This window comes from Pholcus phalangioides, unplaced genomic scaffold (genome assembly GCF_987345545.1).
Source record: "Pholcus phalangioides strain wild (caught in Gottingen) unplaced genomic scaffold, Ppha-v1.0 ptg000015l_1, whole genome shotgun sequence".
Lineage (NCBI taxonomy): Eukaryota > Metazoa > Arthropoda > Arachnida > Araneae > Pholcidae > Pholcus > Pholcus phalangioides.
The window spans coordinates 109,994,118-110,018,742 of NW_028301608.1; the positions used below are offsets into that span (position 1 = coordinate 109,994,118).

Genomic DNA, 24,625 nt, shown 5'->3' on the forward strand with positions numbered 1-24,625 from the left:
TTAGAAATTGTAAAAATTTAATTCGAGAAATTGTTTAAAAAACTGTAAATTTTGAAAATTGTAAAAAGTTTATTGAAAAAACGTTTACATTAATTAGAAAAATTGTATATTTTGAAAATTGTAGGAAATCAATTAAAAAACTGTAGGTTTTGAAATTTTTAAAAAACTGATTAGAAGAATCGCAGAAAATTGATTACAAAAACATTGTTGATTTTAAAACTTATAGAAAAATTGTGCATTTTTGTTTAAAATACTTTTTTTTTTTAAATTCGCATAAAAATTTTATTATTTTGTAAAATGAAAAAAAGTTTAAATCGAAAACCAGATTCTTATAAAAAAAAAATTCAAAAAAACTGTAAAAAAAATTTCGTGGGGGCAAAAATTTGTCGGAAAATTCCAAACACGGTGTACGTACGATAGAATTTTAAGGTGCAGTTATATAGAGTGCTCCGAAATATTCAGAAACCAAATTTACTTACAATGGTGGCGTTTGAGGACATCTCCCCATTAATACACGTATCTTATATAACTGAAACTAAATTTAAAATTCTCAACAACAAAAAGAGGAAAAATTCAGTGTCACCATCAATCCATGCCTCAAGTTCTAATTCAAAATGTTCATAAATTAATATAATTTAATAACTCAAACTCTAACATAGGGTCTTCAGCCTTTCAGACACGGCGGGCCAAACTGAAACTTTCCGCGAAGCCCGCGGGCCACCAACTCTATGTAATTTAGGGGGAATCTTAATTAATTCTGTGCAGTGTTCGTCAATACGCATCTACATGCGCGATTCACGCATCAAAATTCTATTTCACTTCCCCCACCCCGAATTTCGTTGAGGAGTGAAAATACTCCAAATTTTATGTCATTTTTATTTTTTGTAGAGATATTTCTCACGCTGATAAAGAGAAAATACCTCTCTTTTTACAAAATACCCCTTAAAATTTTCGAGAGGAGTGAAGTTAGTATTCAAAATTACGTTTTCGCATAACACACTGATTCTGAGTGTTCATCAATTTGTTCCGGAATTATTTTTTTCATTTATTTTAAAATTATTTCTTTGAATTTATTCTAGAATTATTTCTTTCATTTATTCTAGAAATCTATTTCTTTCATTTATTCTAGAATTATTTCTTTCATTTATTCTAGAAATCTATTTTTTTCATTTATTCTAGAATTATTTCTTTCATTTATTCTAGAAATCCATTTCTTTCATTTATTCTAGAATTATTTCTTTCATTTATTCTAGAAATCTATTTTTTTCATTTATTCTAGAATTATTTCTTTCATTTATTCTAGAAATCCATTTCTTTCATTTATTCTAGAATTATTTCTTTTATTTATTATATATAGAATTATTTCTTTCATTCATTATAGAATTATTTCTTTCATTCATTATAGAATTATTTCTTTCATTCATTATAGAATTATTTCTTTCATTCATTATAGAATTATTTCTTTCATTCATTATAGAATTATTTCTTTCATTCATTATAGAATTATTTCTTTATGTAATTCTATAATTATTCGTTTTTCAATGTTTTCAACCATTTTCTGAGAATAACCAGTCGGGCCGAGACAAAAAGTTCCTATGGCCAAATGTGGCCCACGGGCCATGCGTTGAAGACCCTTGTTGTACTGCATAATTGGAATTTACGTATCTCTAAGTTATAAGATATGGATAACTCACCTGTACTTCCTGAGGCTTGCCATCACGAGAACGTCTTGAAACTTCTTCGACTGGACGTCGAAGCCGTTCTCAGAAAGAAGAAACGAGCTAGAAAGAAATAAAAGAAAACAAAAGAAGAGCCCCTAATACGAGCCCTAAATAGCTTTCTTTTTGTGTGTGTGTGTGTAACCCGTTTGGCCCAGAGGATGAAGAAGCCCGTTTTCTTCGTCGCCTTTACGTAATGTATAATCGTTGGATAGAGAAGTCTCTTTCTCGAGTATTCGAACCTTTCTTATTTGCTTCACGTGTTATTTCGAAGTGGGAAGGAGAGTGGAAAGAAACAATAATGATACGAAACAAAAGAAAAACATTTTTCATATACTCATTGTATTAATTCATTCGACCATCAGATGGCGCTGTAAAGGTAGGGGGAGGCAGAAAAGACAAGACACAGGAAAAACGTCTTTTGTCCGTTCAGTAACCTACTGACCCTAAGACCAATGTGCTTCTTTTTTTCTCGAAGATGATGATTATAGTGTTCTTTTACCTTTTGAAGTATTGAAATGATTTGGCCCTACTGTTAATACAGACCGGAATCAAGTGTAATCAAATGTAAAGGTGTTAATGGCCCTTGCTGTGAAATTTCACTTTCTTATCGACTTTCCTAGACAAGAACTTCAATGATATGCCACTGCGCCGATAATTTTAAGAAAATTGTGATAACTCGTGAAATTTATAAGTTCTTTTTTGGCTCACCGATAGATGGCGTTGAGGTCACAAGAACTAAGACCAATTAGGACACACATAAAATAAATTTTTGGGGAGGGGAGGGGGGCATGTGGGTTGTGCCTGAAATACGAAAGGCAGCCAGTTTTGCACCCTGAAAATTTGTGAGCCCTAGGCACATGCTCATGGGAGAAACAGGACCTGGGTTGATACGAAATGTTCTCAAAACTAACTTTAGTATGGAGAACATTTCATATCAATTAGCTTTAGTTTGAAGCCAATTAATTCCGGAAGGGTCCTCGTCCATATTCCTATGCGGAATAACTAATCGGTATACGCTGGAATGTGTGTTCTGAGTGTATGTGTCCCCCTCCCAACGTATTTATGTTGTCAGCATTGCGACTGTATGCTTGCTGCCGGGTGCACGAGTTTGCGTGATTTCGTGATTGTGAGAAATACATCAATAAACTAGAACTCCTTCCGCCACCTATCAAATAAGACTGTTACAACTGTTACAATTCTTCGATTGAAATTAGCGACCGGATTTTGATTAATGTGCAGTATGAAAAAATCAATATGATATGATATTAGTTGATTTTTTATAAGAAATAATATTAGTTAAATTATCAAGTTTTCCTAGAAATTTTAACAGTTGCTATTTGTGCGTGGTAAAATGACTTTACGCATTTTATTAACGTCATTTTACCACGCAAAATAGTGATATGGCCATTATTTAAGCGAAAGCTGGCCAGAATCACCTTGCCTTCCTTCACGGGTGGCAGTATTGATCAAATTGAATCTGACTTATTGTTTCTCACAGAAACCATCACTAACACTGCTAAGGAATCCACCCGAGATGCTCCCACTAATAATCCACTGGGTATTCCCCGCTGGATTAAGGAACGCATCAAATTAAAAAACAAATTTAGGAGGAAATGGCAAAGAACGTTAAATCCGTACTACCAAGATAGATACAGATCTATAAAAAGAGAAGTATCTAGAGAAATCAAAGAATTTCTGAGGGAGCGTTACTTCAGCTTTTTACGTGAGGCAAATTGTGCTGATGGCACGTTATACAAAGTGTATAAAACATGTAAGCCCACTTATTCGAGGATTCCTCCGATTGTGGGCGGAACAGTATATAGTGACAGTGATAAAGCGGAAATATTTGCTGACACATATGAGAGACAGTTCTCTCCATGTGATAACACTCCTCCTCAGCTTATTGCCAGTGTTGACAGAGAAGTTCAAGTATTCTTTAGGGATATTCCCCCAGAACAACCCTCTGCTTTATTTCCTACGAACACTGAAGAAGTAACAAACATTATCAAAAACCTCAAAAAGAAAAAAGCACCTGGTCTGGACACCATCACCAACAACACTATCAAGAATCTCCCCGAAAATATGGTTCGCCAGCTGGTTAACATATTCAACGAATTACTCCGTACAAACCACTTTCCGGCAGAATGGAAACTCGCTAAAGTTAAGGTCATCCCCAAAGCTGGACATGACCTACACTATCCACAGAATTGGCGCCCAATCTCACTTCTCAGTTCATTAGGGAAACTTTTTGAGAGAATGGTAGCCATCAGACTACACAAATTTGTAGAGGACAATAACATTATCGGTCCAGAGCAGCACGATTTCCGCAGCAAGCACTCGACCACCACTCAATTATTGCGGTTCGTAGAACGAATTCAAGAAGCCAAAATTTATAAAGACACTGCAGCAGTAGCCTTTTTCGATTTAAAGAAATCTTTTGATAAAGTTTGGCACAATGGGCTGCTGTTTAAGATGATTCGCATGGGAATGCCGTATAACAGCATCAAATTTGTGAGCAATTATCTCGACTCGCGCTCCTTCCGAGTACAGATAAATGACTCAATATCTAATTTTAGACAGATTCGTTCATCAATAGCTCAGGGAAGTGTGTTAGGTCCCATCCTACACAATTTTCATATGAATGACTTCCCAGTTGCCCCTAAGGGTTTCACCGCTCTTTATGCCGACGATAGTGCCCTTTGTTGCGCAGATAAGGACCCTGGCAAGGCCCTTTCAAACTTGCAAGAAATGGTAAGATTGGTCGAGCGCTGGTGTGTGCGAACCCGTGTTGAACTGAATGCAGATAAAACCAAATTCATGTGGTTCACTAACAAGTCCTCATTACCACAACAAGCACACATAGAGGTACAAGGAGTTATAATCAACCCAGTCATTCACAATAAATATTTGGGGGTGATAATGGACAAGAGATTCAGTTTCTCCCGGCAGTGTGTTGATGCCATCGGTAGGGCGACCGTGGCCTCGGTCATGCTCAACAGACTAAGCCACAGGCACTCAAGTCTTTCAATTCGAAATAAAATTATTCTGTATAAGATGGCAATTAGACCGATTCTTCTGTATGCTGCGCCTGTCTGGTTGTTCTCGAAGAAAATGAATATCATCGCTCTGGAGAGATTTCAGAACAAGATTCTGAGGAGATACACCGGACTACCTTGGTACGTTAGAAACGTTAATATCAGACGTGATTCCGGAGTGGCTGATGTAACGTCATATGCAAAGAAACTGGCAAAGAACTTATTTGATAAATTGAACGATTCTGAATTTCCACACCTTGCGGAGATTTCATCATACGACAGTAGACACAAAGCACGATTAAAAAGACCAAAAAATTTTCTACGCATGCCTCGACCTGTGTTGCCAGGTCTATGAAGATTTGAAAACTTTTGAAAGAAAAAAAAAAGAAAAAAAAACCCTTGGGTCTCAGGTGAACCTACGTCTTCTCCCACCTTATTAGAATCTAACTATCATTGCAAAGCGCACTACTGCACAGGAATTGGCAGAGTCATGATGAAGGGGGTTTGATGGATTATAACTATCCATTGGAACCCCGTTTCACCAATTACGGTTTTCGGTTTCGGTTTACCACGCACAAATAGCAACTGTTAAAATTTCTAGGAAAACTTGATAATTTAACTAATATTATTGCTTATAAAATATCAACTAATATCATATCATATTGATTTTTTTCATACTGCACATTAATCAAATTCCGGTCGCTAATTTCAATCGAAGAATTGTAACAGTTTTATTTGATAGGTGGCGGAAGGGGTTGACGTCTGTCTCACATGTAATACAAGGTGAATCTCGAAATTCATAGAACAAACTTCAAGACAGGTGACATAAGACACCTAAACAAGCATTTTTGATCATAGAATGTGTGGTCATTGGCGTACGCAAGATCAATCTTTAGTGTGCGCACATTGGGTTCGGGAATCACAAAGAATCTCTCCCTGAAAAATTTTGAACTACTAACTTTCAAAAAGCATTTTAAATTAGCAGAAATGGATAAAGATAACGTACAGTATACAGGTATTCTCTTCCGATATTTTTATTTTTTTTACTACAGTATTTGAAAATATTTTTAGTTTTTGATCGTCTTGGGGAGGGCACGGGCCCCCGTGGTCGCCTCTGGTCGGGGATGTCAGTTCGCTTAGAAATTTCGAAGCAATGAAATAATATAAATAAAAAGGTAGGAAAAACTTACAGTTATATGTAGTACATTACGGTTATGTACATTACGCAACATAGTTATAAGCAACTTAAACTTGAGAATCACTATTTTAAAAACTGGGAAATGAGGAGAGCGATTCTTAGATTTTTTTTTTTTTCTCAGTAAGCATATTTTGACTTTGGATTCAGAATATATATTAATTTAATCATTTTCATGTTCTCGCGCAAAAGCTCATTTGTGATACTTAATTGAATAAGATTTTTCTCCAAATTATTTTTAGTAAATTTTACGTATGATTTTAAAGCATTATATGATATATATCAATGCTAATTAGCTCAATTAATCCTTTGAAGGGCGAACATTTTTCTGAAGCCCATAGGAAAAAGGTAAACAGATGCACCCACTATGGGGACCCCCCCCCCCCCTTTTCAAAAAGATGAGATTTGATATATTTACTCTCATCAGGACGTTTCTATTTAGGAAATTCTTTAGCGACATCTTAAATTATAAATCATCAAAGTTACTCCCCCCCCACCACCACCACCAAGGGGGTTGTGAACACCACTTTGGGAACCACTATCGAAGAAATGGAGGTGAAGAAAGATAACTATTTGCAGATAGTCGTATCTTAAAAGCGGCAAAATATTGTTCACCTCAGGTAGCAGAATTTCTAAGACCGGCCCTGGAGAGATATAGATACGCGGGTGTTGGATGAACCAACAGGTGATTGTTATACGCCATTTTAGATCAGGGGTGTCCCAGGAACTTTTTTGGGGTACGGGGCTTTATCAGAAGGAGAAAATCGCTTTGGGGCCCCGAGTGGCGCCCCGTGGTAAGATGCTCGTCTTCCATTATGAAGGTTACCATCAAGGTCCATGGGTTCGAATCCGGGCATAGAACGTTAGAAGCAAGTTCTTTACCTACCGATCCTGGGGAGACCACTGATGGAACTTTCATTTCCCATCCAACTCCTCAGATTGGAAATTGACGTATGGCGATATATGACCGGAGTTGGTGTGCGGTAAAGTAGTCTCAACAAATAGTAACTGAAATAAAAGAGCACTTTTTAAATAGCATCAGTTACGATTTCAAGCGGGCTATAACTTGCCAAGCACTTTCTCATATTCCTAGTTTGCAAAAGTACCGGGTGTCACATAAATTAGTAAATAGTTTGAAAATTCATATATATTGAAGAAATTGAAATTGGTATATTGCGAAAAAGTTACTCTCACGAGGGAAGGGAATTTTATATATACAGTATATTTTTTTTTAACAGGAAAAAATTTTGGTTCGGAGTTTTGTCGATAGGGAGCACTGAATGAAAAACAAATCGCTGGAAATATGAAATCAGGTCCTATAAAATGCAGGGTATACGACTAACAGCTCATTTCTGAATGCATTGTGATGCTGATATTGGTGGATAAAGCACTATTGGTGAAGTGTGTTTTTACCTCAGTCACAAATCGCCAGCTGAAGGTTTACGAACTTTTCGGACACAGAAGAGATTGAAGAAAAGAGTGAAGAAGAGAGATTGAAGAATAGAGTGAGGAAATCTGTGGTTGCCTTCCGTGCACCACCCACTATCGACAAAAATTTGAACTAAATTGTTTTCTATGCCTATTGTGAGAATAACTTTTTCGCAAACCCATTCAAATACACCAATCCTTCAATTTCCATGAGTTTTAAACTATTTACGAGTTTATTGGACACCCTATTGGAAATTCACCCGAAAAACTATTAAGAGAATATCTTTAAATTATCTTATGTAGGTTAGTTTAAAATTACTTGTTAAGCTGGCACTCGTATCTTGGACCGCCCCTGACGTCTGTAGGTCGAATAGTTTTAGATCGAAGTGAAATTCGTATCACGCAATATTTTGATTAATTTGTGATTCGTTAAAAAAAGATTATCCTTTTAATAATTGCTTTCGTATCGTTTGGAAAATAAATACAAACGTATTTGTATACATAAGATGCCGAGTCTAAAATTGAAGTTCTAAGAATAGAAATGAGCCTTAATTTAAGAAAAAAGGAGCGAGATAAATCTCCACAGCATTACGACTGCTTCATTTCTTAACAAAAGATGGCGAATCGATGACTCGGAACAAGATTCCAAATCTGGAAACAGTGATAAAGATACGATGTGGGTCAATCACTTATTACTTACTTCAACGTTTCTCAACGTACAGTCCGCAGATAGTAATTCAATCAATTACGGACCGATATACCGGGTTAGCATAACCTATCTGCTAAACGAAAAGATGTGATAGACGAGCCCAATATGGAACATACAACACCATACGGCAACCCTGTTCTATTCCGAATCGTTTTCGAGTTTTATGGTGGATAATGGAAGGGAGAAATGCGTCAAGTCTTAAAAACCGAAATTTGTGATGTTTCTGTAAAACCTGCAGACAAACTAATATAAAACATAAACACATATTTTGAAAGAGCAGAAAAAGTCCTATAAGGTGACATCATTATCAAAATACCTGGAATTATTAGCGAGCTACAAGCGCTGAAAGGTTGGCGAAATTCAAAATCGAATATTCGCCAGAATTGTAAATTGCGAATTCTGCAAACCAACTTTCTAACTACGATCGGTCAAATTTACCAAAAACGTGCTCAACCCACCACCTTTCGAAAGAGTAAAATTAACCGTATCGGTGTTCTAGTTCAGGAGAGATTCAGCCTTTTGTTTACAATACATTGCTGAAACCGGCGTTTATCAAAGTAGGCATTTTAGTTGATTTTGGCGACAATTCGATTTCGCTAATCTCTCATCGCATTGCAGCTCGCACATTAAATCCAGATCCTGATGAAGGTGGTATCGCCTTATATTTTTTTTCTGCAAAATCAAATTGTCACCAAAATCTGTTACCACCAATTTTCGTATTTTCGTATAAAAATTAAAATATTCAATAATTAATATATTTATACAATAATATTACAATTATACAATAATTAATATACGGGGTGATTATAAAAAAACTATCCCGACATATGGGCCCCTAACTACCATACCATTCACAGAACCTGAATGAAATTTTGGCATAAGGTATTTTGAGGTATGTGCTCAAGAATGAAACAACAGTGTCACTCTAAAAGTTACGGTTACAGTGAGAAAATTTCGAAAATATCAAATGGCAACACCAAGTTTTTTGTATTGGAATGCGATCTCCATACTGAAAAACACTAAATAGCGTTGGAATGGCACCTGTAGCACGAAAATCCCCGGAGCTAGGCAAGGAAAAAGTAAAAAGGACTTTGCCGTGCACCAGAGCATTAATGTTCGTTTCATTCGTCACACCGTTTCTTCGGCTGAGATCCCAGCCTGATTAGTCCTCCACAAGGTCATGTGGAGAAACACAATAAAATGCTTTATTTTATGCTGCTTCTCTGTCCTTATTGGTTGTCCTCACTTTTAGCCTATCTACCGCCGGTGATTTTCATGCTACAGTTGCCGTTCGAACGCTATTTAGGGTTCTTCACAATGGAGATCACATTCCAATACAAAAAACTTGGTGTTGCCATTTGATATTTTCGAAATTTTCTCACTGTAACCGTAACTGTTAGAGTGACACTGTTGTTTTCCATATCATTCTTGAGCGCATACATCAAAATACCTTATGCCAAAATTTCATTCAGTTTTTGTGAATGGTATGATAGTTAGGGGCCCATATGTCGGGATAGTTTTTTTATAATCACCCTGTATTTATACAATAATATTACAATTATACAATAATTAATATATTTATACAATAATATTACAATCATACAATAATTATTATATTTGTACAATAATATTATAATTATACAATAATTAATATATTTATACAATAATTAATATATTTATACAATAATATTACAATTATACAATAATATTACAATTATACAATAATATTACAATTATACAATATTATATATTTATACAAGAAATTGGCAAAGTTCTAATTTTTGTAATATTAAAGAAATTAATATTTTTTCGGTTTTTAACTTTAAAAACATCATAATCTCGCCTGAAGGCCACCCCACACCCTTATGTACTCCAGTGGTAGCTGGAAGAGAAACAGTAAAATAATTTCCGGATATAAGAATCAACCGCTCATAAGAATCGAAATGGCTGAACTAAACGTGATTCTTATAAGCGAAGGCTACTGTATTTATTGTATAAAAAAAAATCTTGTATATTATTATATTAATATTTTAAACCAAAATTAAAGGAATGTTTTGCAATACGGGACACAAGTGGTCCATCAAATTGTTTCAGACATTCTACTGGTCCTTGGGTTCAGAAAAGAGGAGAGGTCGAGAAAAAAAACGCTGCCTCATAGGATTTTTTCTGCAAAATCAAATTGTCACCAAACTCTAACCGACAATTTTGAATTTCCGTCGAATACTTACTTCGCCGATTTCAATGTATTGCAAACAAAAGGTTAAATTTCTCCTGAACTACCGATATGGTTCATTATAGGATCTTTCGAAAGCTGTTGTATGGGACAAGTTTTTTGGCAAATTTGATTTACTGTAGCTTGAAGGGTGTTTGCGGAATTGGCAGTTACAGGATTAACTTCGCCAATCTTTCAATCCATGAAAAAACTAGTAGAGGGCCCGAAAATGCGATGGACGGAATTTTAAGCTATTTTCTTTGTTAATGTAAAGTCAAACGACAGTCTAAAAGTCTAAATGTAATCAGTGTTTTTATCGTATTGCGGCACCTGCCCAAGTCTGGCCCTGATAATTGGGCTGTTTTATGTTCAACTCATGCTCGTCTATCACCCCTTTTCGATTGGTAAATTTAGTCACGTTCACCCTGTATATTTTATAATAATACCCACAGAGATATATATCGGAAAAAATATATGATATTGAATTTAAAAAAATAATAATAATGCTATTTATTTATTTTGAACTAATTTTATTTAATGCCCTAAATAGCTTAAATAAAAACCTATAAAATTTTATTTAATTCCATTTGCCTAGTCCCTAAAAAATTAACATTTACTGAGCCAATTAAATGTCGCTAACACATTGGAATTTTTCATCTTCAATATCTCGGAAAAAATTACATTTTAAAATACGGGGTATTTTGTAAATGACTTTTCAGAGCGGGATTCACATTTCTTTAATTGGAAGTTTTTTACCACATGGAGATGATCTACATAAAAAGTAGAAGATTGTATGGAAGTTTGTTTCAAAAGTCATGGCTTCCCTTGAGAATATTCTGAGGATATTCTCGGTCATAGTGTGAGATTTCAAAAGTTTGTTTTTAAGATTTGAAAACCTTTAAAGATTAAAAAATTTCTTTTTAAAATTAAGTAAATTTTCAGATAATTTTCTGAAAAAATTTTCAGTTCAAAACACACACAAAATTTAAACCAAAGTTGATTGACAAAGGGAACTATTCTTATAATAACCTTCATTCTAAGATACCAAACTGTTTTCTTCAATGTTAAGTTTTCAGGTTATTTATAGTAGTTGCTTCCAGAGAATATTCTCAAGTTATGTATAGAAATCGCATATATATTATTTAATATATTCTTCAGAATAATCTCTGGAAGGACTATTGTAAATCTGTTGTAAATTTACTATTGTAAATCTGTTGAATATTCTTATCGAAAATAATTATTCTTAGGTTATTTGTAATAGTCCTTCCACAGAATATTCTCCTGGATGAGAGAGAATATTGTTATTTATGGATTATATTTTTTATAATACATATCATTATCCATATTCTTCAGAATATTCTCTGGAAGGACTACTATTATAAATAACTAAAGAATATTCTCATCAAGAATAAGAATATTATTAGTAAGTAATTTATAATAATAGTCCTTTTCCAGAGAATATTCTATTGGATAGCCTGTAGTAGCAGAATAAAAAAAATACGCATAAAACGTAGTTCAACAGTACTTATTTTATTACAAGAAAAATATTTACAAAAGTTAACAATAAAAGCATATCTGATTATCATTATCATGATGACAATTTCATCGGGAAGAAGCATCGAAGCGATTCGATTGCGATGATTTTTTAAGATCTTTTTCGCAATCGATCAATCTTCCGATTAGATAGGAGAGAATTCTTTTGTTCAAAACGGATAGAATCTCTGGACCCTGGGCTTTCTCATAGGGCCGAAAGGGTTAGATCCTCGGGCACGACCCCCTCCTCCCCGAAAAGGGAGCCTGCTACCGAACACGCGCGCTGCAGGCCTGGGCATAACGACTGGATACCCCATAACGGAATACGGCCGAGGTATCGAGACTCGTGGTGTCGGCTTGTGGTGGCTAAAACCCACGCTCAAGGCTCCTTCGGCACCAGAGGTTCCGGCACCGTCGTCGTTGCCCTCGTTCAGGGAACTGCTGAGGGCCTGGATGGCCATTTGCTTCTCGGCGAACTCCTCCGGGGTGTCCAAACACGGCGGCGACTGTTGCGTCGTGGGGGGAAGGGCTTCGATTAGCCTGAAGCGCCTGACGGGATTGGGCACCGTCCGTTTTTCGAGCGTTATATCGGAGCTGAGCTTGACCAACGTGGCGCTGGAAGACGCGGGAAGGAATTCCTGAGCGACGGCCATTTGGCGGATGGGTTCCTTCATGCCCGCGACGTCTGACAGCAGTGACAGGTTGCAGGTCTTGGGTTCGAGCACCTGGAGAGGTTCTGCGGTACCGACGACGGACGAACCGGGGTTCAACTTAGTCACGAACGGAACGGACAATCGAGAAGGGGTAGAAGACGTGGCGCCGGCGACACCTGCCGGCTTCACGACCATCCTGCGAACCTGAATTTTCTTGGGACTAGAGCCTCCGACATCCGGGGTCGTCATCAAGAAAGTCGTCGGCTTGTTGATGGAAGTCGATGGGGTCACGAGGATGGTCTGCTGTTTCGGGACAGTTCCGCCAACTGGTGTCGATAAGAGACTCTTTCCGGCCAGGGACGTGATGGTACCGTGCAACTGTTTGATCGTCAACCCTCCAGAAGACAAGATCGTCGTCGCGGGCTGTGGCTGAATCGTACCTTTGCTCAAGGCCAATAATTCAGTTGTCGCCGGTATGAATTCCGCTGTGTGCTGAATCTTCGCGACGCTGTCTTCTAGGGCCAGTGGTTCCGTCGGCACTTGTGGGCTTTGAATCGCTACAGCGGTACGGCCGACACCAGTAGAGAACGTCACAAGCGGGAAACTCTCCGCGTTGGTTGTTGTCAGAAACGTCACTTTCTTCTTTTCCGGCGACTGCACAGTGACGGCGACGCTTCCAACAGCCACCGCATCGACCGGTGCGGAAGCAGTTCCAGAAACGGATGCCAATTGAGCGGCGACGGGGTTCGAATCCATCTCCGGAGCCACATCATTCGTGTCCATCTCTGCCGGTGTGAGAGGACGTGGGAGAAAACTGCTGTCCCGTCCGAAAGCCTTCTCAACGTCAACCGGACCGTTGGACTTGTTCTGATTGGCCAAAGACAGTGATCTCGGTACGTCCAGGGGCTGTTTCTTGGGCGCCGGTTCTTCTTGGAGCGACGGCAATTTCGATGATGAGGACGACGGTGCTTTTTCTTCCGGAACCGGAACTTCGACAGACAGCGGTTGCTGGTCCGATTGAAGTTCCTTTTGGGGAGTCGACGGCTTCCGGGGAGACGGGGGTAACGGTGGTGGCGTGAGATTTTCTATCTGCTTGGCGGTCAAATCTTTCTTTGACCGCCGCCGCGCATTGACCGAGAGTTTCATTCTGAGTCCACCTCTGACAATTTTCGAGACTCGTCTCCTCTTGTTTATTGAGAACGACGAACTACCCGATTTGCGAGACGGTTTCTTCTTGCCTGAAATGCATAACAAATGAATATTTTACTAATTACGGATCTGCCCATACATCGCACTCAAAAGAAAATACAACTTTTAACCACCCATATCGCTACGACGGCATATGCCGTAATGCGGATTTTGGGCCTTTATCACATGGATATGACGGAATAATTCGTCATACAGCTGCTGCCACCGGCACATGCATCCTTATAATTTATCATCTCGACACTAGATGGAGTTTAACAGTTACAATTCAAGGTCTAGGGTTATTACTATTGTGTTCGCGATGCTTTGCAAGGCTGCATCCTCAAGCGTTTTATATACACTGAAGAGCCAAAAAAACTGGTTTACCTGCCAATATCGTGTAGGGCCCCCCGCGAGCCCGAAGAAGTGGCGCAACACGACGTGGCATGGACTCGACTAATGTCTGAAGTAGTGCTGGAGGTAATTGACACCATGAATCCTGCAGGGCTGTCCATAAATCCGTAGGAGTAAGAGGGGGGTGGAGATCTCTTCTGAACAGCACGTTGCAAGGCATCCCAGATATGTTCAATAATGTTCATGTCTGGGGACTTAGGTGGCCAGCGGAAGTGTCCAAAGTTAAAAGAATGTTCCTGGAGCCACTTTGTAGCACGTGTGGGGTGTCGCATTGTCCTGCTGAAATTGTCCAAGTCCATCTGAATGCACAATGGACATGAATGGGTGCAGGTGATCAGACAGGATGCTTACGTACCTGTCACCTGTCAGAGTCGTATCTAGACGTATCATGGGTCCCATATCACGCCAACTGCACACGCCCCATACCATCACAGAGCCTCCACCAGCTTGAACAGTCCCCTGTTGACATGTAGGGTCCATGGATTCATGAGATTGTCTCCATACCCGTACACGTTCATCAGCTCGAAGCAATTGGAACCGAGACTCGTCAGACCAGGCAACGTGTTTCCAGCCCTCAACAGTCCAATGTCGGTGTTGTCGGGCCCAGGTGAGGCGTAAAGCTTTGTGTCGTGCAGTCATCAAGGGTACACGAGTAGGCCTTCGGTTCCGAAAGCCCATATCGATGATGTTTCGTTGAATGGTTCGCACGCTGACACTTGTTGATGGCCCAGCATTGAAATCTGCAGCAATTTGCGGAAGGGTTGCACGTCTGTCACGTTTAATGATTCTCGTCAGTCGTCGTTGGTCCCGTTCTTGCATGATCTTTTTCCGGCCGCAGCGATGTCGTAGATTTAATTTTTTACCGGATTCCCGATATTCACGGTACACTCGTGAAATGGTCGTACGTGAAAATCCAAATTTCATCTCTACCTCAGAGATGCTATGTCCCATCTCTCGTGCGCCGACTATAACACCACGTTCAAACTCACTTAAATCTCGATAACCTGCCATTATAGCAGCAGTAACCGATCTACTTAACCGATCTTACTTTGCCAGACACTTGTTGTGTTATATAGGCGTTGCCGACCGCAGCGCCGTACTCTGATTGGTTCCATATCTCTTCATTTGCATACGCTTGCCTGTACCAGTTTTTTTTGGCTCTTCAGTTTATATATATATGCCTATTCCATCTTATTATTAGTAACGTGCAAGGGCAAAATATAGGATTTAGATAAGATTTTATAAATTTCAATACATAATTTTTAACATGAATTACTGAAAAATATTTTTCTGCATTCATTCTGAACTTGAACTGTTTCACTTACTGTCGTTGAATTTAATTAATTAAGAATTAATTATGCATTTCTATTTGGAAAATATTAGTTTTACTTTTATTATTTGTATGATTTTAAATATACGACAAAGAGAGCATTAGTTTTAATGAAAATAAAGAATTCAATCGAAAAAATATATATTTTAATAACTCCCAAAAAAGGGGGAAACGTGCGCATGTTCATAAAAAGGGGCAGAACGCTTCCTTGGGCTATAGAGACTCGTATGGGTCGCTCGGAAGGCAGAGTATCGTTAATTTGAACTTTGAAGGTTCTTCCTTCAAGATAATTTTTGACAAAATTTATTAAGCTATGTGGCAAGTTCATGCTGATTAGCTTATGCAATAGTCCGTTGTGCCAGACCTTGTCCGAACTTTTGGATAAATCATACATGGCCATTGGCACAGCTCAGGGCCGCAACAAGGGGGGAGCAGGCGGGTCTCGTGTCCTGCGGGCGTTAGACCCGACGGGGGCACAAATTTCATTCTGAAACCTCTCCTTCAACATTACAAGGGGGCGTCAAAATGCGTGCATGCCCCGGGTGACCAAGCATCTAGTAGCGGCCCTGCAACTGTCACGCGTTGTTTCTAACCCACTACAAGAATTCGACTACCCTCAATAGTTGCGTTGTCGTAGAGTGACCATTACGGAAGCCATGTCTTTATTTAATTGTTTTTCCTGTCTTAAAATTGTAGAATTCTAGGAGTTGTAGTTCCCAGTCCAATTGCAGAAGACATTTTGGTTCCGACTGTAGCTTCCCACGATTCCACAAATGACTTGTTGCTTAACCCTTACAGTGGCAATTACGAGATACCTCGCCTCCTGAAAACCTCTTAATTCGAAAATTACGAGCTCGGCTATCTCTGTAAGGCAGGCTCTTTTCGTTCGCAAAAATATTTTCCATCCCCTCCAACCTGTCAGATCAACTGCTAGTGAGCGGAGTCAGCTTTTATTCAAAATTTGATAACAAAAGGGAAAGAGATTGTCCTTCCCCTCCCACCCCCTCTTCGGGGTAATGCAGGGATATGCATACAGTACAACAGAAAAAGCTAGAGCATTTCTCTTACTCGGTTCTTTATTATTCCCGAAGTTAGGGGGGAACCACTACTACTTCACCAAACACTAACTCTGGCCATATCGCTATATTGCAATTTACTGCCATTAGTGAGTTGGATTGGAAGTGAAGGTGCTGGGGGGGAACCACTATCACCTGCAGAAAATCTGGAAAAAAATATTCTTGAAAAAAAGTGTGGCATTTTACAGAGGGTTTAGTGATTTCCACTGCGGCAGTTGTAATGCAGATCAGTGAAATTTTAAAAACCGCTTAAAGGGTTAATGTGAGTCAAGCGGCGATCATTCTCAACCAACTACTAATCTGTTTACACCAGAACCTACAATTTGGAGCCGGTTGCAAACGGCAGCAGAAAAAACCTCGCCCTAGCTACTAAGATTCAAACCCAAGTCTGCTGAACTGAAGGCTAGTGAACTGACCATTCGACATTCGATTATTTTTCCCTTCCTTATTTCCGATATAAAGTCTGTTTTTGTAACATCTCTACCACCTCTTTTTTCCCCAACAAAACTCACATAAATCATAATGTCCATTTTGAAAAAAATACAAATTCTATCAAATAGATCTATTAAAACTGGAAATTTCTGAATGTAAAGCATCCGTAACAGTGATCTTAATGTGATGCGTAATTCAAAGGGAAGAGAATTCTTAACATGTGAAATACGCTCGCGAACGTCGAAAAATTTAAGAGATTCATGTTAGTATCAATGAGAATCATGGAGTGGTTATTACAGACTTACACAACATATAATACTACCATTAGACCCAATTCCATCAAATTCTTTGGTTTAAACTAAAATTTCATCGTTTTGTAAAATATAACTTATTTTTTCACAAAGGGAAGAAAAATTAAAATTTTTATACGAATCTACAATCAAAAGCATGTCAGTTAATAAAATTTAAGCGCCTTTCTATTATACTGAAAGAAACATTTGAATATTTTGTCGAAATATCAGTGATTCATCAGCCACTTCATTGGACATTTTGCCTGTTGTGGCCTTGTATTTGTATTACTTGATTTTTGTCACTATATTGCTTTTGAAGTTATTTTAACATGTAAGTAGCAGCAAAAAAAAAAGATTTTGATAACCAATATCTCAAGAAATTTTTTCGGTGAAATAGACAAAAATTTCACTTTTTTTCCTTTGATCGGGAGCCATATGGGGAATTTTTTTTATATATTTCCCTTAATTATTATTTCATGGGAATGAAGCTACAGCGGTGCCCTATTTCTCTCTTTTCAATGATTATTTTTTATATTTTTTCCTCTGATTTTATAATTAACCGTAGAATTTTTATTACCTTTTCCTATTCTCCATGAAATCTCAATTAAAGATTCTCTCTGATCATCTTGAATTAAAGCTATACTAATTGTAATATCACATAATTTATTTTTATCATTTCATATTTTTTCTACAAACCTGTTTTAACCCTCAAAAATATAAATAAAATATAACACGACTAAACCTGTAATGCAGGGGTGGCCATCTTCTCACTATTCAAGGGCCAACATAATGGTCAGCTGCAGCATCACGGGGCGCACCAGGGACAACACTCAGGTGCAGTAGTAAAATGATCCAGAAAACTCACCGATTTGCATCCATAAATAAGTAATATGGTGAAATACAGGCAATTCCAGTCATTAAAATTTTACCTGGGTTCTATTTCATAAACTGATACATACGCATTTTTTATTTGGTTCCCAGCTAGTAGATGCAATGCATCAAAAATTACTGTTTCTTTTGCAAATTGATTCAATCAATTACACCCAGTTTGAATTTTACAGGCAAAACAATTTCTCCACATTTTTTGGCAATTATTATTTTCTCCTTGACCCTGATTTGGCACCCGTAGGGCCACACGGTTTCAATAGATGCTCAAAGAATTGATCCACACACCCGTAGACTTCAAGGGGAATTATATTATTGGGGTGGAAATCATGCCAAAAGTCACGCACATATAAGTAGCATTGACCATCTAGAATGGATAAATACGTGGTTGTACCAAAATAAAATTGGCTAGCTTCACACTGCCAAACATACTACCTGTAGATCTGGAAGGATGCACACATGCACCATTACCTGGTGCTCTTGTATGTCCATGAAGTTACACGAAATCAGATTTCCGATACCTGTATTCTTATCACTTGAGTTACATTTTTGGAACAGAATATTGGTATTTTGGTTTGAGAAAGTGCACCAACCTGCTATGTTGAAATTTAGAGATGACACACACACTGCTTCTCTGTTTGACACAAAAAATTATTGTCTTGTTGTTTGCACAATATGAACCCCACCATCTAATATGGCACATTTTTGTTCTTTTGAATTATTAGGGTCTGCAAAGCCTATTAGGGTGAAATTCTTAAGTGTAACTGTGAGTTGGCATTCACTTTGAAAAAGTTTTGTCACAGTGAGCAAAACACCAAATACGCATTCAGCTACAAATACAGAGACCACAAAAACGCAACTTGTTGAGCAAGTTAGCAGAAAGAAAAAAAGAGGGAAAATGCCCATAACAAACTTTAAGGGCAATACATGTGTACGAAAAAGCAGTGTGATGAGACAAAACACAGCTACTTAGTATCGGCACTAGAAATAATGAATGTAAATACTCTGTTAATCAGGTCTGCAGCTGAAAATGATGACTTAAATAAAAAAAAAAAAAAATTTAATACACAGTAATTTTACCTAGTCACAGGCTGCATAAAATCACTTCACGGTCCGTATGCGGCACAGCTGTTGGCCACCTCTGGTACAATGCATTAAAAGTGATTCATATGGAAACTGCTATACCCATCCTCCCCCTTCTCAAACAGGAAATAATATTCAATTGCTAAGGATAACGGCATGTTTGATACACTATGAACTTTTACTACATCACCATGTCATAACAGCAGACTTACGCATTCTTTAATTAAAATTATTGGATTCTGTATTGTTTAATTGACATGGAATTGTTTTCCACCACACAAGAAACCACATCTTGCTTCCATGATCTCAAGGGGAAAAATTTTTTCACAGCAAATCTATCTGAAATTTCTACCCCACCCTTGATGGAATTTATAAGCTCATAAATCAGAAAAACCTCCGAAGGAAAAACCTGGAGTTGAAACATCTAATGAAAAATATCTGGGAGATTAAAAAAGGAATTTCAGAAAACTGAACACACACATATGTTTACCTCTTTTCAAAACATTTTTGGAATACTTTCTTTATTTAGTAATATCATCCCTAGGATGATTTTTAATACAATAAATATATAGACCTATTCTTCATTTATTTCAGGCATCCTAAATAACCAGTTTACAAAAAGCTAACTTAAATAAATTCAGCTTTATGCATTGAGCCCAAAAATAGCTTTTGTTAATGTCTTCTTTGAATTTTTAAGATGGAAAACTGTTCTGTCCATAGTCTCTAAACAGAATTTAAGGAGTAGTTTTCAATCTGCACCATGCACAAAGAATTAAATGAAATTGCACTTAGGACAGGTACACATTTGATTTTATAACCAAAGCTACATGCCAACAGATAAAAAAATAATAAATAAAAGTAAATTTTCTTTTTGCACTTAGCATACGGTTATACCAAACTACATAAATTGAGAGTAAAGATAAGAGCAGCATTTGCCATGCAAACAGCAATGGCAAAAAAAGGCACCAACAAAAAAAGGTCTATTTATTTGTAGTCATTATAATCAAGACTTTCATGAGAGAATGGCTTCTACAATCTTGTAAAATAGAAAATATATGTATTGAATGGTATCTTGGAATCTTGGATCAAGAAAATAAAGCAGAAATGTATCTTCCCAAAAGTAACACATTCTTCTTATTAACACCAATTTCTTATTAACAGAACTGATTTCTCTTACAATGCATTGCAGTATGTTTATAATGCTACTTTTTTCATCGCAGCAAAAAATTCTATGCATTTCTTATGCAAAGATAACTGTTCCTGAAGCAAGTAATATGTAAAGAAAATTTTAAGTGTATTATGAAATAAAATTCAAACAACAATCAAATGCTAATTATTTTAAAGAAAATAAAGAAAACCGAGACAACCAAGTATGTAGCAGAAAACTGTCTAGCAATAAAGTATGAGGTGTTCTAGAAGGTTTTCTATTTAATTAAAAAACTCTGTCTATTAATCGTCTTGTAATTACTGCAAGATGCAATGTTAGTAAATTTATACATTAGCATGGATAAACACAAACAATAAGATGAAAATCGATAGTTCATATTTCCTTCTTGTCAACAAAACCTAGCAGTGCGCGTATGTTTCAAAGCAAAAAAAAATTGGGATAGGCCATGCCGTAAGTTTAAGTTTTGACATGAACGTTGTTTGTGCCTTGAATCATGCGGTAGGTACTGACATAATGAAATTATGCAATTATCATCGGCTTTGTCTTCAAAATAGCTAACAAAAGATACCAATGTCATCTAAATCACAGCTTTTGATGTGTTGCATACTTTTTGAGATATAGCAGAAAACAATATGTTACAAATCAGATCAGTGGGTCTAGTGGCCAGGTGGGAAGAGAATTGAAAACAGTGATATCATTGAATGCACCTTTGCAATGTGCATCATGTTCAAAGGTTGAAATCAAACTAGTTTCTGAATAATGATAATACAGGGAAACCTGTACAAAACAGAACACCAAGAGACTGAAATAATATTCTGTTTTGGACAATTTTTCATTTTATAAAGGTGCACATCAAAGCAATAATCATGGATGGGGTTATCTTTTGATTCAGTTCAACACAGATTTCCATCTCATACAGCGTCAATTTTAGATAGGTTTCACTAACTATCACAAATTCTGACTTTCATAGTCATGAGGGGTCTGGTCCAAATATCAGGTCTCTCTCGAGGAATTTCCAAGCAGAAGGTTTTGCATTCTGCTGCAATCAGCTCTCAGCTGATTACAAATGTTCTGTAGTAAAAATTCCTTTATAGTGTTTTCTAGGCAGAAAAAGAGTTCTTCCCTTAAAATACTTCCCGAGATTGCTCTGTGATATATGTCACAGTTTTCGGCATATTCTGCTTTAGGGAAAATAAATAAACCAACATCATCTTATTTAAAAAGATAAAATAATAACTAGCATCTGCACTAGAAACTTTTCTTGACCAACCATTAGTTTGAACTACAACCTTGTGGCCATCTAAGCATTCACAATGTATCATCTGAATACAGTTGATCTGATTTTTTTTCCTTGTATGATGGCTATTTGCATGTGCATGTCTATTACCTTGAGACATACAGCCAATTCTTAAGTGAAATGGGGGCCCAGTCGGAAATTAAACCCTAATCTGAAATGAACTTGAGACTGTACAATAATTTTTTTTCAGAATATATTAATTATTTTTGACGTCTTTTACTGGGTGGTTCCAAGCTAATATCTTTCATCATTTCTTATTATTATGATCCCAGACGTGCCAACTTTTGAAATTCAGAAATCCGGAGATTCTCCCAAGGGGGGTCCCCCCCCCCCGACACTCATAGACTCGATCAAAAAAAAGTTCATAAAAAAAAATTTCCGAAATTTATTTTTTTTTAATCAGTTGAGAAAAAGTTACATTCTTTCCCCCCCCCCCCCCAAGGCAGGTTCTGCATTGCCCCTGAGCAGAATATAATTCCAGTCGTTCCATGCAGAATAGAGAAATCACATCCACATACTGTTCATAAAGTATAAGTGTTTCCTTTCGTGGATGCTATCAGTGATTGATAATCTTCAGTATATGAACTCTTAAAAGCTTTATATAGCTTAAAGTTTTATATTTTCTTTCTGAAGATGTTTATTCGGAAGAAATGATTTTAAAAAATTCAAATTACAAAGCTGCGGACGAAAAAACGTGTTTACCTCACAGCTGTTAATACAATAACGATTATACAGGAATTTCGGCAACCAAGGTCATGCCCCTGATAAATGATTGCCGATAAACGCTACGAAAACGAAGCCGCGTCTTCGCCAGTTGCTTAAATGCGGTCACAGAGACTTTTTTAAGGCTGCTCGATGGAAATGACTACGGGTGTTTTCTCTAACGACGACGTGAAAAAGCTCGCGTAAAATCTAATTTTCTGCCAAAATCCGGAGAAATTTTAAGAAATCCGGATAGCGGGAGGAAGGATGAAAAATCGGGAGAGTTGGTAGGTCTGTGATCCATATTTTCTTACTGCATCATGCTATAGTGAAAAAAATCTCTAGTCCCTTGAAGTTCATTTTAGAGAGAAGTTTAAATTAGATAAATGAAATGCTGAATTTGATAGAAGCTAAGCTTGTCTCAGCCAATCGAAAACAAATGAATTTTTCTGTTGCACACCGAACGAAAAATTGTGAGTTAGCACAATATGACAAAGCATAAATTACGATTAAAAACAAATGCATGCACACTATGTATTGCATCAATATACATGCATCATCACGTATCATACTAAAAGACAAAACATACCCTGATGTCTCTCACTTTGCTACTGTATTAACAACTGGAAATAAATTAACATGCACACACAAGTTCATGCAGTAAAATTTCAATTGAAATATGGTTTTCAGTTTAAAAAGTCAAAAATAGGCAGGGCATTAAATTGAGATCCTGAATTTTTTGCGAAAAAGTCCATTTCTGATATAAATCACCAAAACCAATAGGACAGTCAATTCAAGACCAAGGCAATAATATTTCCAGCTGAATCAAGAAGGTTGGATTTTTTTTCTTTTCACCACAGCATCCATCTAAGATGTTACAAATATGGCAACAACACTAAACATTTCTCTAGCCACTCAATTTTAGAGTATCTGCCATGCCTTGAAATACACTCCAACTATTTGATTGAATTTATAATGCAGAAAATAGAAGAATCCATTTATTTTGATTTCTGCAATCAGCTAAAAGATGGTAAAGTATGTGCTGCAAACAGGGGTTGCGAGGACAAAAGATGAAATGAAAATTTAGATTGAAAATTCTTATACAATTACAAATTTACAGAAATCCATAATTTTAATTAGAAAAACCTGTTCTTGTCTGTTCACCTTCATAGCCAAAACCAGAAAGCAATTAACATTTTGCATCAACAAATAAATACTTGTGCATGTAAGCAGAAGGAGCACATAAGAAAATAACCGAGCAATGAAATGTGCACATGCAATTCACAGTCCAGATTGAGATAATTTATCTATCAACCAGACAGATCTATTCAGTAGCTTAAATTACCTCTTTTTGAGGCCCTCTCTTGAGCATAAGATCCTGTGCTAGATGTATCAGAGCTGGAAGATGCAGGGACCTTTCGAGCGGGCTATAAGTATATTTTAACATGAAATCAATTTGTGTGAGTGTTTATACCAATGAAATGTAATGCCAATACTGAAACAGAATTGAGAAATTGACTTTAAAAGTTATAAAAATATTGAGTCAATTGAGCACAAAGAAAATCAAATCAGAAGCCAAATATGTTAGATAAATAGAATGCTGGCATTTTCGAGAAATAATAATCATCTCAAAAGAAATAGATTTTATCAAAAAGATTTGGATACAAATATCAAAAAAAATGTACATCATGCTCCAAGAAATTTCCATGATCTCAAATAACAATCGAATATTTTGCAAGTCTATGACACTAAAAGTACACATCTCCAAATCTTTCACCACAAAAATTCAATAACTCTGATTCCTTCTACAAATAATTCCATTACAAAAGGGAGGGGAAGCAAAAGTATAAGAGAATGACTTCTAGAAATTTTACTGCTTCCATAGTCTAAAAACAATCAACGTAACAGACCTAGTCTATTAGTTATTTGGGTATTACACTTTCACATCCTTGCAATAAGATGCAGACAGAGTAAGGGTATGTTCTATTCCCTGTTTCTTTTGTAATACCTTTTTGCAAGCTAGCATATTTACTTAGAAACTCTTCATTCCTTCTCCCAAAAAGATGTAAACGAACTGGTGTCTTTCAGGGAAAAAAAGAATGCAGGAAAAACCATCTACATTTCTGCAGTCAACCCATTAAGCACTACAACTTTTAGCAATCCAATATTATTGTGCTCCTCAGAATTAGACTATAGATCAAGGCTTAACAAGTTAAAGAAAAATTTAGGGGCTAGCCACATTTCTTAGGAACCAAGTACGGTTTTACTCGAGAAACC

At 37.0% G+C, this 24,625-nt stretch overlaps 2 protein-coding genes across 2 annotated transcripts in view; both read right to left on the minus strand.

Moving 5' to 3' along the window:
* LOC149077562 (uncharacterized) overlaps positions 1-2,001 on the minus strand; it is a 45,881-nt gene extending 43,880 nt beyond the window's left edge. Inside the window, exon 1 of the mRNA XM_089245119.1 lies at positions 1,695-2,001. Coding sequence (XP_089101245.1) covers positions 1,695-1,717 — 23 coding nt within the window. The 5' untranslated portion in view covers positions 1,718-2,001. The remainder of the gene's footprint in view (positions 1-1,694) is intronic.
* Positions 2,002-11,814: 9,813 nt separating this feature from the next.
* Positions 11,815-24,625, minus strand: part of Rcd1 (Reduction in Cnn dots 1) — a 37,191-nt gene continuing 24,380 nt past the window's right edge. The window contains exons 12-13 of the mRNA XM_089245120.1: positions 23,694-23,775; positions 11,815-13,724 (exon numbers count right to left, since the gene is read on the minus strand). Coding sequence (XP_089101246.1) covers positions 12,004-13,724; positions 23,694-23,775 — 1,803 coding nt within the window. The 3' untranslated portion in view covers positions 11,815-12,003. The remainder of the gene's footprint in view (positions 13,725-23,693; positions 23,776-24,625) is intronic.